This window comes from Phacochoerus africanus, chromosome 7, assembly GCF_016906955.1.
Source record: "Phacochoerus africanus isolate WHEZ1 chromosome 7, ROS_Pafr_v1, whole genome shotgun sequence".
Taxonomy (NCBI): domain Eukaryota; kingdom Metazoa; phylum Chordata; class Mammalia; order Artiodactyla; family Suidae; genus Phacochoerus; species Phacochoerus africanus.
Genome location: NC_062550.1, coordinates 96,693,463 through 96,707,310, shown reverse-complemented (window position 1 = coordinate 96,707,310; position 13,848 = coordinate 96,693,463). Strand labels below are relative to the sequence as shown.

The 13,848-nt window shown below is 44.1% G+C and overlaps 2 protein-coding genes across 8 annotated transcripts in view; one reads left to right on the top strand and one right to left on the bottom strand.

The window, feature by feature from the left end:
• Positions 1 to 12,229, bottom strand: part of ATP2B1 (ATPase plasma membrane Ca2+ transporting 1) — a 126,634-nt gene extending 114,405 nt beyond the window's left edge. For 2 of the 7 annotated variants that reach the window (XM_047788309.1, XM_047788313.1), the window contains exon 1: positions 12,082 to 12,229. The gene's annotated coding sequence lies outside the window, so the exon portion shown is untranslated. Of the gene's footprint in view, positions 1 to 11,469; positions 11,732 to 12,081 lie in introns of those variants that run through there. The other 5 variants (XM_047788311.1, XM_047788312.1, XM_047788308.1 and 2 more) reach the window with 5 other exon arrangements.
• The window catches only part of LOC125130468 (Holliday junction resolvase MOC1, chloroplastic-like), a 32,975-nt gene extending 19,334 nt beyond the window's left edge, over positions 1 to 13,641 (top strand). The window contains exons 2-4 of the mRNA XM_047785800.1: positions 10,945 to 11,118; positions 11,193 to 11,708; positions 11,765 to 13,641. Of these exons, the coding sequence (XP_047641756.1) occupies positions 10,945 to 11,118; positions 11,193 to 11,708; positions 11,765 to 12,848 (1,774 nt within the window). The 3' untranslated portion in view covers positions 12,849 to 13,641. The remainder of the gene's footprint in view (positions 1 to 10,944; positions 11,119 to 11,192; positions 11,709 to 11,764) is intronic.
• Positions 13,642 to 13,848: the final 207 nt, after the last annotated feature.

Genomic DNA, 13,848 nt, shown 5'->3' with positions numbered 1-13,848 from the left:
GTACTTTTAAATTTAGAGTATACAAAGAAGCTACAACTCAGTAATAAGATGACCTAATGAAAAAATGGACAAAAGATCTGAACAGACACTGTAAGTTATCAGAACCCAAACTGGCCATCATTGGGTAAATGGATAAACGAACTGGGGTACATCCATGCAATGAGGTCCTTATCAGCAATAACAGGAATTATTAATATATGCAGCATGGATGAATTTCAAATAGTTATGCTGAATGAAAGGTGGACTAAAAAAAGAACACACACCTCATGACTCCAAGTACATAAATCTTAGAAAGTTCAAATTAATCTATAATGACAGAAAGCAGATTAGTGGTTGCTTGAAGAAAGGAGAGGAGGAGCGAGGGAAGCCGATTACAACACGGCGCAAGGAAATGTTTGGGGGGAGGGTTGTGTTCCTTTACATGACGTGACTGTGGTGGTAGTTTCACTGCAAATACAGACATTAAAAGTCAAGTTCTCCACTATGAATGTGTACAGTGTACTGGATGTCACCTGTGCCTTAATAAGGCTTTTTTTTTCTTTAATATTTTTAGGGGCCGCACCCACGGCATATGGGGTCAAATTGGAGCTAGAGTTGCTGGCCTACACCACAGTCTCAGCAACTCAGGATTTGAGCCACATCTGCGACCTACACCACAGCCACAGCAACACTAGATCCGAGCCTCATCTGCGACTTACACCACAGCTCATGACAATGCTGGGTCCCTAACCCACTAAGCAAAGCCAGGGATCGAACCTGTGTCCTCATGGATGCTACTCAGATTTGTTTCTGTTGAGCCATGATGGGAACTTTTTTTTTTTTTTTTTTAAATTATGAGAGAAAGGAAGAGGCACAAATAAAGCTTGTTTAGGGAAGACAGTGCATGGAAGTCCACTGAAGTTCCTTGACTTCTCCTTCACATTCAGATTTCTCCCTCCTTTATCATGGACAACAGTTCACTGGCATCTGTGATTTCTCGCGTTGGCACAAATAAATCAAACAGGAGTTTCAGACTCACAAGTGCAGCTTTCTGACTAGGGAGTCCACTGGAGGGGAGGGGACTGGGACATTCTCCTTGGACAGTTCCTCCCGCAAACAGAACCGGTGTGAGCATCTTAGCTCCTGTCCCTCGAGCTAGTCAGAGTCCTCGGAGAACACACTTCAACCCTGGCCAGCATCCCGAAAGCAAGGGGAGGAGGAGGGAAGGCGGCTGGGATCCTAGCAAATACTGTAAACTCACACTCAATCTCATTTTAGTATTTGACAGGAAGCAGGGTCAGAGGCCCGTGATACGCCACTTTTTTAACTAGAAGTCTTAGATTAAATACATTTATTGAAAAGCTAGATTATCTTCATGAATGAAATAGGGCATCACCAACAAAACATCAAATGACAAGCTAGTTAAAGGCAAAATGGGAAGACAAATCTAAAAAAGAAATTAAACAGCTGACCATTTGGGGTGATGTGGGAAGAGAAAAGGACCTACTATGTGCATACATATTATTTTGAAAGTCAAAACTTCCAAAAAAAGAAAATTAATAAAACTGTCTGATTTTATATTTTGTACTTTGGGGGGAGGTAATAAAAAAATCAAATGATCTACCCATGGTCACTTGGCTTTCTAGTGGCAGTGATAAAAGTCTAATTTAAATCTGGAGAGATCTTAAGACGACATCATAGAGTTAAAAACCAAAATCAGAAGTTTTGGGTCTAGCCACACCTAGGAATACTGTGAAGATACACAGGCTCTAAGAAACGTGGATACTACTGGCAAAAGGAATGATGATTCAGCAAGAGGGTCCAGAGGCAAAAGAGAATCAGGTAAGTTCCAATGACCAATTATACATATAAAAACAGTGGCGTGTAAGCTTGAAGGCAGGTGAATTTAAACTCCACCCTGGAGTTCCCGTCGTGGCGCAGTGGTTAACGAATCCGACTAGGAACCATGAGGTTGCGGGTTCGGTCCCGGCCCTTGCTCAGTGGGTTAACGATCCAGCGTTGCTGTGGCTCTGGCGTAGGCCGGTGGCTACAGCTCCGATTCAACCCCTAGCCTGGGAACCTCCATATGCTGCGGGAGCGGCCCAAGAAATAGCAACAACAACAACAAAAAGACCAAAAACAAAACAAAAAAAAAACTCCACCCTAAATCCATGCGGCACTCAGAGAAGGGCTGCCTGACTGGCTGACTGATGTCTGTTTTTCTGCCAAGTGACATTCAGAGGGTCTGAGGCTGGAGGATCTCCTTTTCCTGGACTTTGCCGTCACCTCTTTCCCATTTCATTGACTGACCTTCCTTGTTCCCAGCCCTCTCTATGCGCCCCTTAACCCCTTAGTTCTGCACCCCAGTATTAGTATTAGTATTAGTATTAGTATTAGTATTAGTTGTCAGGAGTGTCCAAAATACCTGAAGTTTGTGGTTCACTTTTGAAACACACAGAAAAAGTGCAGTTAAAGGATCACTTACTTGATTTGGTGGGCGCACGTAGAGAAGAAATGGACAGAACTGCAGCAAAACAAGTGAAAATTTTGCATAACTCTAAGTATGAGCAGGGCAGCATGGAGTATACGCCAGTGTAACCCACATGCGTCCCAGAAGGAAAAGATCAAAATCCGTGAGGAAAAAAAAAGATCATCCTCCGATCCATTTTCACTTTTGCGGATTCTATTGATTTTGCCTGCACAGATTTCTTTTTATTGTTTTCACTACCAAAACCACTCTACACTCCTCTCTTGATCAACAATTACTTCTTTCTATAATACCTTACCAAGAATTAGGTCTATAACAAGTCAAAGAGTTGGGAGAACACTCAAGAGCAGTTCACCTGCACAATTTCAGCTGTGCTCATCACTGGAAAATGAATCGTCTCTGGAAAGCAACTTTTTTCAAGTATTTTAAAATATAATAGCTCATACACCAAATCCATACAAATCATTAATTGCTTACATGTCTGGAATTATGGCTCCACCTACTATGTGAGCATTCTACAGAAAGGACAGAATCAAGTATGGGCTTTCCTTCCTCGACCTAAGGAAGGCACTTAGAAGAATAAGCACATTGCCTGCTTTACCCTTTAACAGAGACCATACGCCAACACTTCTTCCTGATGCCTGCAGTGATCCTGCACCAGGTCTTGAGCCAACAGTTCACTCTCAATTCATGGAAAAGTCCTCTCTTGGAAAAATTAGAAACTGCAGCAAGCAGACATTTAAAAACTTGGCTCCAACCATATTCCTATCAATAGTAACTACAAGGACATCATACTTTTTTTTTTCCTTCTTCTTTTTGCCTTTTCTAGGGCCGCTCCTGAGGCATATGGAGGTTCCCAGGCTAGGGGATGAATCGGAGCTGTAGCCACCAGTCTACACCAGAGCCACAGCAATGCAGGGTCCGAGCCATGTCTGCAACGCCGGATCCTTAACCCACTGAGCAAGGCCAGGGATCGAACCCGCAACCTCATGGTTCCTAGTCGGATTCGTTTCCGCTGCACCACAACAGGAACTCCAGGACATCATACTTCAAATTTTAGACCATAATATATACTTCACATTACGGCATTTTACATTGTGCAGTATGCTAATGGATTGTAGATGCAACAAGCACATCTTAACATCAATATTGATGAAAAGATATTAAAACTAAAAGAAAAGTGAAACTGGTCATTTCAAGACATAACTTTTAGCTACTATAATGACTAATCACAAGCAGAATAAAATCTAAAATGGACAAATTACTATGCCGCAACTAAGAAACGGAAAAGACTTTCTATGTAGAAGCTGAAGTCTACTGTCCTAGCAACATTCTATGAAACGTAGCTACCCTCTAGAAGTAAAACAGGTTGTCCTATGAATCCATCTGAGCAAAGTTATACTTTCAAAGGTAAAAAGGCTTTAGAAATTCTCCAAGAGAAATTCCTCCACCTCATCTGCTTTACTTGCACACAAGCTACGCAATGTCTAAGTCCTAAATTAATGTGCCAAAAAAAAAAAAAAACCCCATAAAACCTGATTGAACGCTTGTGGGATAAAACTCTATATATCCTCAAGAACTCTTATTCTTAATGTTAGCTTTTTTTTTTTTTTGTCTTTTTAGGGCCACACCTGCACATATGGAGGTTTCCAGGCTAGGGGTGTCATCGGAGCTGTAAATGCTGGCCACAGCTACGCCAGATCCAAGCCATGTCTGTGACCTGTCCCACAGCTCATGGCAACGTCAAATCCTTAACCCACTGAGCAAGGCCAGGGATCGAACCCCTGCGTCCTCATAGATGCTAGTCAGATTCGTTTCTGCTAAGACACGACAGGAACTCCAAGAACTCATGTTCTTATCTGAACTCCCATATTATTCCCAAGTGAAATTGCTAAGACAAAAAGGATACATAATAGATGGGAAGTGAATGACCCAGACCACAAATGTAGAGAAATTCAGACAAGAAAATTAATGAGTGATGTCTGGGATAAGGAGACTTATGAATGCTGAGTTTCGAAGAAGGGGACCATTTAGATAAACAACAGCAAGGATCCTATCAGGTGAGAGGAAAAACAGAATTTAGTCACGTGAAAAGGAAGGAGAAGAGTGTATGCAGGAGCCTGCCAGACATGACTGTCACACAGGGGGCAGTCAGCAGTACTACAGTACTGCAGCACTGCTCTCAACTCCAGGAAACAGCACCCCCTGGAGGTGTGCGAAGTGGTAGTCCTAGATAAGTAATATAGAAAAGTAACAGGTGGATGTTCTAATAAAGTGATTCAGTGAAATAAGGCTGCAAAACACTCAACACATTTAGATGGATTCAGTCCATATTAGCATGTCGAGGTATGGGAGAAGCCCTAAATGGGAAACTGCGTAAACCAGCCTATCTTGGATTTAAATTTTGCCCCCCCTCCCCCATAAAACCCCTGCTGAACACAACTATGCAAATCAACTATATTCCAATAAAATTAAACAAATAATAAAGCACAGCAACCTCATGTAAACACACAAACACATAAAACCCTCTTCATGTTTCTCAGAGTCAGTATTCTAAAACATACTTTAAAAAATACTGAGCTACTTTATAAAGGGCTTGCAGAGTCAAGTTGAATCTTGATAAAGAGAAAAATGAGGAACCACTGAAAGTTTTCGTCAAGAAATAACAGCAGGAAAGCTATTTAAAAACAAAAAATTCTGGCACAAATAACAAAGGTAGATTAAAGCAGCAGATCTGAGAATTTTGAGAGTGAAAGACTGCTTAAAAAAATCCTGCAGGGAGCAAAGTGACTCACTGAGTTAACACAATGAACAATAAATCAACATGGTTAATAATCAAGTTAATTTAAAAAGCATCTTTTAAAGAGTAAAATCCCTTTTAAGATCTACTTTTCTGAAAACACAACTTTTCTTCCAAAATTTATCAGGTCTTTACAGTAGTCCTACCAGTTTACAGGGAGAGAGCATAATCTCGGATTTCACAACGTAAGCAAGCATGGTCCATTCAAGACTATCCTAATTCTTTCCTCCAGAGAACAATTAATGTTCACACAAAGCAGACACCCCAGATTTGGAGATACTATGTTGTGGGGTTTTTATGTTCAGAAATAGCAAATAATATTCTTATCAAAGAGGTAACTAAAAACACTGCATATTGTTTAGAGTAATTAACATGGTTCTAGGAAAAATTTAACCAAGATAGCTTTAAAAGAATATAGTGAAAAGGTTTACCCATAGTTGATCTGGATCTCTCTGCCAGAAATCTTTATCAGTTTAGATTTCCCTCATCATTAGTAAATTATAGTCCATCGTTCCTAAATATATCCTAAAGTGTAGCCAACAAATCTTAAGTTTTTGGAACAAATGAATAAAAAAATGTTCAGCACAGCCTCGTGATGGATGTGCTTGGAGATTAATTTCATTACAAAATGCATTTTAAATACAGATGCAGGATATTTACTACAGTGCCATAAATGAAGCAAAACAACTGCATTTTATATCTGGTCTTAAATAGAAAGTAATCCTTATGGGGTAAACAGTATTAGATTAAATGATTAAAAAAGTCATATCCAGTTACATCAAACAGACCTTAGATTGCTGAACTATATAAACTTATAATATTTAATTAAAATAGCAGTAACTTATGTTTTCATGCACAGAATGGTAAATTACCAATTACTAATATTCCTGAAAGTTCATTAAAAACTAACTAGCTGTTCCAGGAGGAATAGCTACTTGTTAATTGAAATTAGCAAGGACCACCACTTATCCACCAATTTGTCCTAGTTGAAAGGAACATCCAAAGTCTTTCCTTCTGACAAGAAATAAGAACTAGACTAAAGCGTATGAAACTATACAGAACTCTACTGGACAGTATGCATTTCTTTTACATAAATAAGTACCTATGTTCAAGTCATTTGGAAATGGCAGACACTGGGGCATGAAAACAAAAACAAATGAACATTCTCCAACCAGGACTTTACAGTGCTTAATAAGTAACTTAATAACCCTAGATGGATCTTCTGAAAGAAGACAGCGCACACAGATAACAGAAAAATTTTCAATTTACCAGTTTTACAACGGTCACAAAAACCACCAAGTCCACAAATCAAACTTGGCTACAAGAGTCAAAACTACTTGAAGGCACTATGTTCAAAGTCAAATAAATCAGTAACGTCCTTCTAATTTATAAAGGCAACTCTACTCTGTAACGTAACTTTAACCTAGATATAACTTCAACATCAGTGTTTCTCAATATGCTGACTCTGGGCCCCACCCAAATCTGCTGAATCAGATTTGCCAGGGCAATGCCAGGGAATCTGCACTTTCAATAACTCCCCCAGGTGATCCTCCTGCACACATTCTGGACAATCACCAACTTCTTTGTGAAATTTATAACAAGGGTTTTGGATTTCAAGAACTGAAATCTCCTCATTTTGGATCTTTTAAAACTAAATTTCATCACATACCGAATTAATATTTCAAAAAGATTTAGGTAACAAATACGCTGTGGCAGAAAAAAAAGGGAATATGGAAAAAAAAATTACAGAAGTTAAAAGAAATATTTAGCATTCGCCACCTTATTTTTAACTCAAGATTTAAGACACTTCTCACCATTTCAAAAGACCAACAGGTCTTTGAAAACAAAATTCCTAACTTTTAAAAATAATCCAATCCACAATATTAGAAATATAGTATTTCAAATATGTTCAAATTCATTTACTCAGCTGTTAACCAAATCAGGGAATGAACTGCTTTCATTATACCAAATATAAGCAACAATTAAATGTATAAAGTTAAAACCAAACAAATATGTTTATATTTCACTATGAAATTTACTCCAGTCATAAAATGATTTTCATAAACTTGTGCAACTTTCACAAACTTATATAAACATATATAATGGAAAGAGCAATGAAGCAAAAACCAGAAGCCACCTAGAGTCCATTTCTGGCTAATCTGGCTGTTAGCCATATATCCTTAGGGCCCAGACAAATCATTTTATCTACCTTAAAAAAAAAAAGAAAGAAAAAGAAAGAAAGGCACAATCTACCTTACTCATTTATTTCACAGGTTTTCTGTAAGAATTGAATGACATACTATATAATACATTTTGAAATATTATAAAGCATTTTATATATCAAAATCATTATCATTAAGAATAATATTTGAGAGATACTGTCTTTAGATGCCTGCCTTAAAACAGAGTATTACAGAAATGATGAATATAAAAATTGACCTTTCGGATTCAATTAGATGCTAGACATTATTGTATAAATCCTATAAATTATAAACATAAAAAATAATATCATTCGGTTGTCTTATGTCCCCATTTATAACAGATCTATTGCTTACATAAAAACTGAAATGAAATTAGATGTGCCATGAATTGATAACTGTCAAAAGTGGTCAGTAAATACATTATTCTTTCTATTTCCACATGGTGGACAATTTCCACAATAAAAATTTTTAACAATGTATATGTGTGTGTGTAAATTATCGGTAAAAGCTAAAAAATAAATCTCTTTTTAAGCTCTTTTTGAAAATTATTCCCGTAGCTATGGCATCCTTTTCCTTCAATGTTACGTCAGATTCTACATATTTCAAAATAAGCTACTTTCACCATAACCTTCCATATATCACGACATTTGTTAGAAAATAACTATTCCCCTCCAACTGGGCAAGTAAATACTCTTACCCAAGCTGCAAAAACTTAATTTTTAAACTTCTGCTTCCTGATCCTTATTTCATGACTTTTGTTCTCATTCACGACAAAATTCCAGAATTAAAAAGTGAAAATAATGTTTCAACTGCATTATGTGTAAAAACATAAGGAAAAAAGGGGGCAAACACACTTTTTTGTTAGTATTGCAAAAGACCACCAACGGTTGTAATTGGCCATTCCTCGTAAAACTTGCTGACCTATACAACTCAATTCACGTGGTAAGAGAATGCTGAATCCAAAAGGAAATTGGCAAATATAGTCCCCAAATCAAAGATTCTATCCAGGTACGCATAATAACATATAATTACTCTGCATACATCAACCTAATTACTCAAGATGTCCTTTAACCTGGGGCCATATTCCACAGACTGAAAAGCAAAAACTACCTTTAAACTCAAGTAGATTTTTTAACTTAAAACTATCTATAGCTCAACAGCTTATGCTTTACAGTAGTCTATGAAGAAACTGCAAATGTTGAATTAAAAATTAAATGCAGATAGAAATGGTACCACCTCTGCTGTGTAATTTCAACTGTAATTGGTAATATCCATACATTAATGCACTCACTACTTGAAAGGTAAATCTCTTTCCTTTATGTCACATCTGCAGTCATAATCATTAAAAATTATCCTGTGTCTAAAGAGACAGTCCTTAAACTTTTGATTTGTGAGCGAGGGGAACACGAGGGAGCAAGTGGGCAGGGAAGGAAGAAATCTCACCCATTCAGCTGTCACTACAGCATCTGTTTTCTAAGCATTAAAAACTTTGTTTATTTTTATATGAGATATTTTGAGAAAAGCCATACACAGAAACCACTTTTTCCAATACGGTCTTCAATAACTGGGTATAAGCACTCCTGCTGAAAGTCTTCGTTTGTATTATTTAAAAACAAGTAATTGTAAAACTCTGGTCAAACCATAAATGGCAAGATGTTGGGAGATGAAAAACAAAAAAGGAATTAATATACCTTATTCAAACAAAGTTAATAATTTTGCATGTTTACTTCAGAATCTGTTAATAGCACAGAAGCTAAAAAAATTTATAAAACTACTATCATGCTGGTGGATATCCTTATTTGGAGGCAATGGCTAGTTTTAAACATCTATTTATGATGAAGCTATTACTTTCCTTAGTTTCCTAGGTAGATACCTTAGATCACTGCCCCTATTATTTTATCGTAAGCACAAATCAAATCTAGTTTCTCATCTCATCTCAGAAGTCTACATTAAATTTCAAGCTTCAAATTAAAAAAACAATTTCCCACACAATTGCAGAACCCCCCCCCCCATAAAAGAGTGAGGAATTACAGAATATAGAAAAAAGAAGACAATTCACCTTACACATCTAAATGGGGATGCCAGGAACGACACCAACTGGAACAAAAATCAAGAAGGCATCCTTTGAATGTTCATCATTTTAATAAAAGAAAATGCCGAAATTTTAAATTAAAGGTGGCGCTCTGTCCTCAACTCACCCGATTGTGACTCACTTTTGCAGACTATATGGTAGGAAATAACAGTTACTTTTCAAAGATCATTGCAGTTACACCGAAGCCAAAATCAGGACAGAGATCCACCCTTAATTACAGCAATTTAACTGTCTCATGCAAAGCAAGGTAGAAACTAAGACGCCCCCCTGAAATGGCTAAATAAGCCCATTTCATATACTAGTTCTCAAAGGATCCCTTTAAGGACAGTGTGTCTATTTACTTCAAATCTGAACTCATCAGGACAAAAAAGAAAAAGGGGGGGGGGGGGACCAAATGAACTGCTCAAGTACAAAAAGCAGATTCTCCTCCAATCCCTCTAATTCCCCCAATCCGCCTCCGCCACACACAAGGACAGGGAGTCTGGGGAAAGCTGGCAGCAGGGCAAGCTGTTGAAGGCCCTTCATTCACTCACATGGGCCACTATCCAAGGGGTTACACACCCTCTGCCCAAGGAGAGCCTCATACAAAGCAGATCCTTACAAGTACTTCTTAGTATAAAATACACCCACGCTGAACGAGAGATTTTAAAATAAGGCTGTCCTCAGGTGGGGGAGGTTAAACACAACAAAGGCTTCCATGTTGAAAGGCAGAGTCCCGATATATGCATATACCTACACGCGTATGAAGAAAAATCCATATAACTAATTTATCATGAACAGCAATCGATACCAACAGGAGCCATTAGATTATTAATAAACCGAGAAAAGTAGCATGCATGGCAGCCAAAGGTGCCTGGCTGCTGAGCTCTAAACCCAGGAAAGGCAAAATTATGCCTGCCGAGGCGAGGATCGAGCCCTCCGCAGATTTAAAGACCCCCTCTGAACCTCTTGCCCTCCCCTCCGCGCCAGGCACCGCTGCACCGCACAGGGTTCGAGCCCTCCCTGCGCTGCGAGTCCTGCAGAAAACTGGTGAATGAAATGCGCACAGAAACCAACCTGGCCAGTGACCGCTGCACAGAACCAGGGGTCGCTAACTAGCTCAGCCACAGGATTCTCCTGCAGGATGGAATAAAGGGAGCACCCCCCAGCACCACCACCTCTGCAACTGGAATGCGGTTCTTTCTTACAGACCCTTCCAAAAAGGGGGTGGAGAACGCAGGATTTTTTTTCTTCTTCCTTTCTTTTAAAACTAAGTCTAAAAACGCGAATCGGAAGCAACCGTAAATATCCTGGGGAGCCAGACGAGAGACACCGGGAGAAAGGCGAGGCGGTTCTCCAACCCCCGGGGAATCACCGTCCTGTGTGACACGCATCAATCAACTAGCCCCCGCCGGGGGCCAACGCTGGCCCCGCTCTCCGCCCGCGGAGCGCCAGCGGGGCCGAAGTCTGGGATTAGAGGGGTGACCCTCCCCGGGCGCGGGGAAAGACTGCCGGGCACCGCTGCCCTCAAGGTCACCAGGCGCCGAGGCAGGGGCGGCCGGCCGCAGGATGGGCTACGGCGCGGCCGAGGCGGCTAGGAGAAGTCGAAGAGCTGAGGGTGTAGACGCGGAGTACCACCAAGCCGGTCCCTAGGGCCCTGGGCGGGGACTCCCGGCCGGACCCCGCGCCAAGGCTCACGCCGAGAAACCCGCTCACCTTTACGATCTCTCTGGGCGGGCGCGGTGCTCCCACCTGCGAAGGGGCCCCCCGCACGCCCCGCCAACTTCGCTCCAGAATCCGCGCAGACCGCGGAACACCCACTTGTCAGGACCCCCGCCGCGACGCCCCGACCTCCGCGTTCCGCCCGGCCTCCCCCGCAGGTGACCTGCCCCGCCGCCCCCGCCGCGAGCAGGCGGCGGCCGCCACTCACCTCGCCCGGCAGCAGGAACCATTTTCCGAGGGGGAAAGAAAGGGGAGGCTGCGAGAGGGTCGGGGGAAGGGGACGGTGAGCACAGCGGCCAACGCAGAGAACCGGGACTCCGCCGGTGCGCAGGCGGCTCGCAGGACTCCGGGCGCCACGCGGAGGTTCGGCGGCACCTCGAGGATGAAGCGGCCGTGGAGCCACAACCTCGGCGTCCACCAGCCGGGGCTCCCTACTCACGCTGCACTGCGAGGAGGCGGCGGCGGCGGCGGAGGAGGCGGCGCCCGGCCCGGCCCCCGCCCAGAGCCCGGCAGCAGCCGAGTGGCCGCCCGCGTCCCCGCAGGACCCGCCTCCTGGGCTCCGCAGAGCCGCACACAGGGCGCGCCGCGCTCAGCACGGGCAGTTCTGCCGGCCTCACGCCGCCGTCCGCAACGGCGGCCGCGGGCAGGGTGCAGCCCCCTCTGGGAGCCCGGCAGTCCGACCTGCACGAGGCGGGGCCCGCGGCCCCCGGGGAGTGGACGGCCGAGCACGAGGGGGCTGCGAGAAGCTTCAGGCAGGGGCCCCGTCTGCACCGGGTGGCGCGAAAGATTGCCGGGGGAGCAGGGGAAGGAGAACTCTCACCCGTTCCGGTCCGGCGCTCCCTTCTCTCCACACCCTCTCGCCTCCAGCTCCACGCTGGCGGCACAGCTGCTGCCACTGCCGCCGCCGCCGCCGCCGAAGCTAGCGCCGCCGCCGCCGCCGCAGCCCTGGCTAGGCGCGGTCACGTGACGCGGCCCGCGGGGAGCCTGGGGGCGGGCAGACGCGCGCGCGGGAGGAAGCGCGGCTCGAACGGGGACTGGGAACCCAGCGACGCGGAGAGGGCGTTTAAGGGGAGGACCCGGCGAGCTCGCTCCCGGCTGGCGAGCGCGTACGCGGCAACTAGAGCTTGCCGCGCGGTGGCGAAAGGGTGTGAGGGGCGGGGGACTCGCGCCTCCGCGCACCCCTCCCGCTCTTCCTTCGCCCGGCGCCTCGGCCGGCCGCTTCCCCCGCCCCCTCCTGTTCGCCTCTTTCCTCCAGCCGCTGCCAGCGATTGGCTGAGAGGCTCTGACGTCCGTGTTTCCATGACGTATCGGGGCAGGGGGGCGGAGGGGGAGGAGGGGGTGGATCGGGCGCGCCGGGCGGTGACTCCGTCAGTCACAGCTGCAGTTTCAGCGCGGGTCGCGGCGTCGCCCGCGGCTCCGGACGCCGAGAGCGATGACTGCCGCAGGCGGACTCCGGCGCCTTCACCTGGAGCCGAGCCCGAGCCACCCCCAGCCAGCGCCCCTTCAAGCCCAGGAGCCAGGCGGGCTGGGGCAAGCTCTCTGGGCGTGCATAGGTTAAGGCTTGCGCCCGCGTCCGCTGACCCTTGAGCACCTCCTCGCCGCTTCTCTGCTCCACTCAGTACCGGACTCGGTGCCTGTCCCGGGCCGTGACGCAGGCGCCAGACGACAAAAGTGCCTCCCAGCTCTTTCCCTCCTTGGGCAGGGCCGCGCAGACCCCGCTCCGGGCGCCCCTCTCTCGCTTCCTGCGGGTCGGGCCCGTAAGACGCCGGGGGTCCCAGTTGCAGCGCCCAAAGGGTTAACGCGTTCGGCGGATGCAAACTGGCCTGTCAGGATCTGCGCTCCGAGCACCCGTGTTTTCGTTTAGGGTTTGCCCTTTCTACCTATGCCAAGCCATTGGCTCATTTGTAGCATCTTGACCCAACACCCTTCTTTCGTGGGAGGGAAAGGAAAATGAAAAAAAAAAAAAAAAAAAAACACGGGGTAATAAATAATAATAAACAAGGTAACCTGACTGGCCCCAACCTTCAAGAGATTTTGCAAGTTAATAAAAAAGAAACCACTGTGATGACATCTTTAAAAATAAAACGGTTTTTCCTTCCTACTTAACACATGCACACGTGTATTGGTGTCTTACCTAAGACACTGCTCCATCTTCATCTAACCGCCTGTTTCAAGTAACCCTCGCAGCTCCTTTGGAGACCGTGTCAGTGTGATTTTCAGTACCACTTAAAACAAAAAGAGGTTTGCAGAGTCTTCCTCCTTTCTCTTAACTCCAGGACTGGAAAAATTAATGTTTGTAACATCTTCCTGAAAGCAGACAGGCGATGTGAAGGACTTTATTATGAACGTTCACTCTGGTAGGGTTTATATTAAAATATTTTTGAAGGATTAGAAACTAAATATGTAAAAAGTTTAAAAAGCAAAAAAAAAAAAAATCCTAAATTAACCCTGTTGAATAAAAAGGTTTTTTTTTTTTAATCAATTTACGTATCTTACCAGGTCAACACAGTAGGAACCTAGTGAGCTGTTCCCTTGACAAGCAAAATTAGCACTGTGCCCAGGATGACATCGTTTTTCCTCTCTTTAA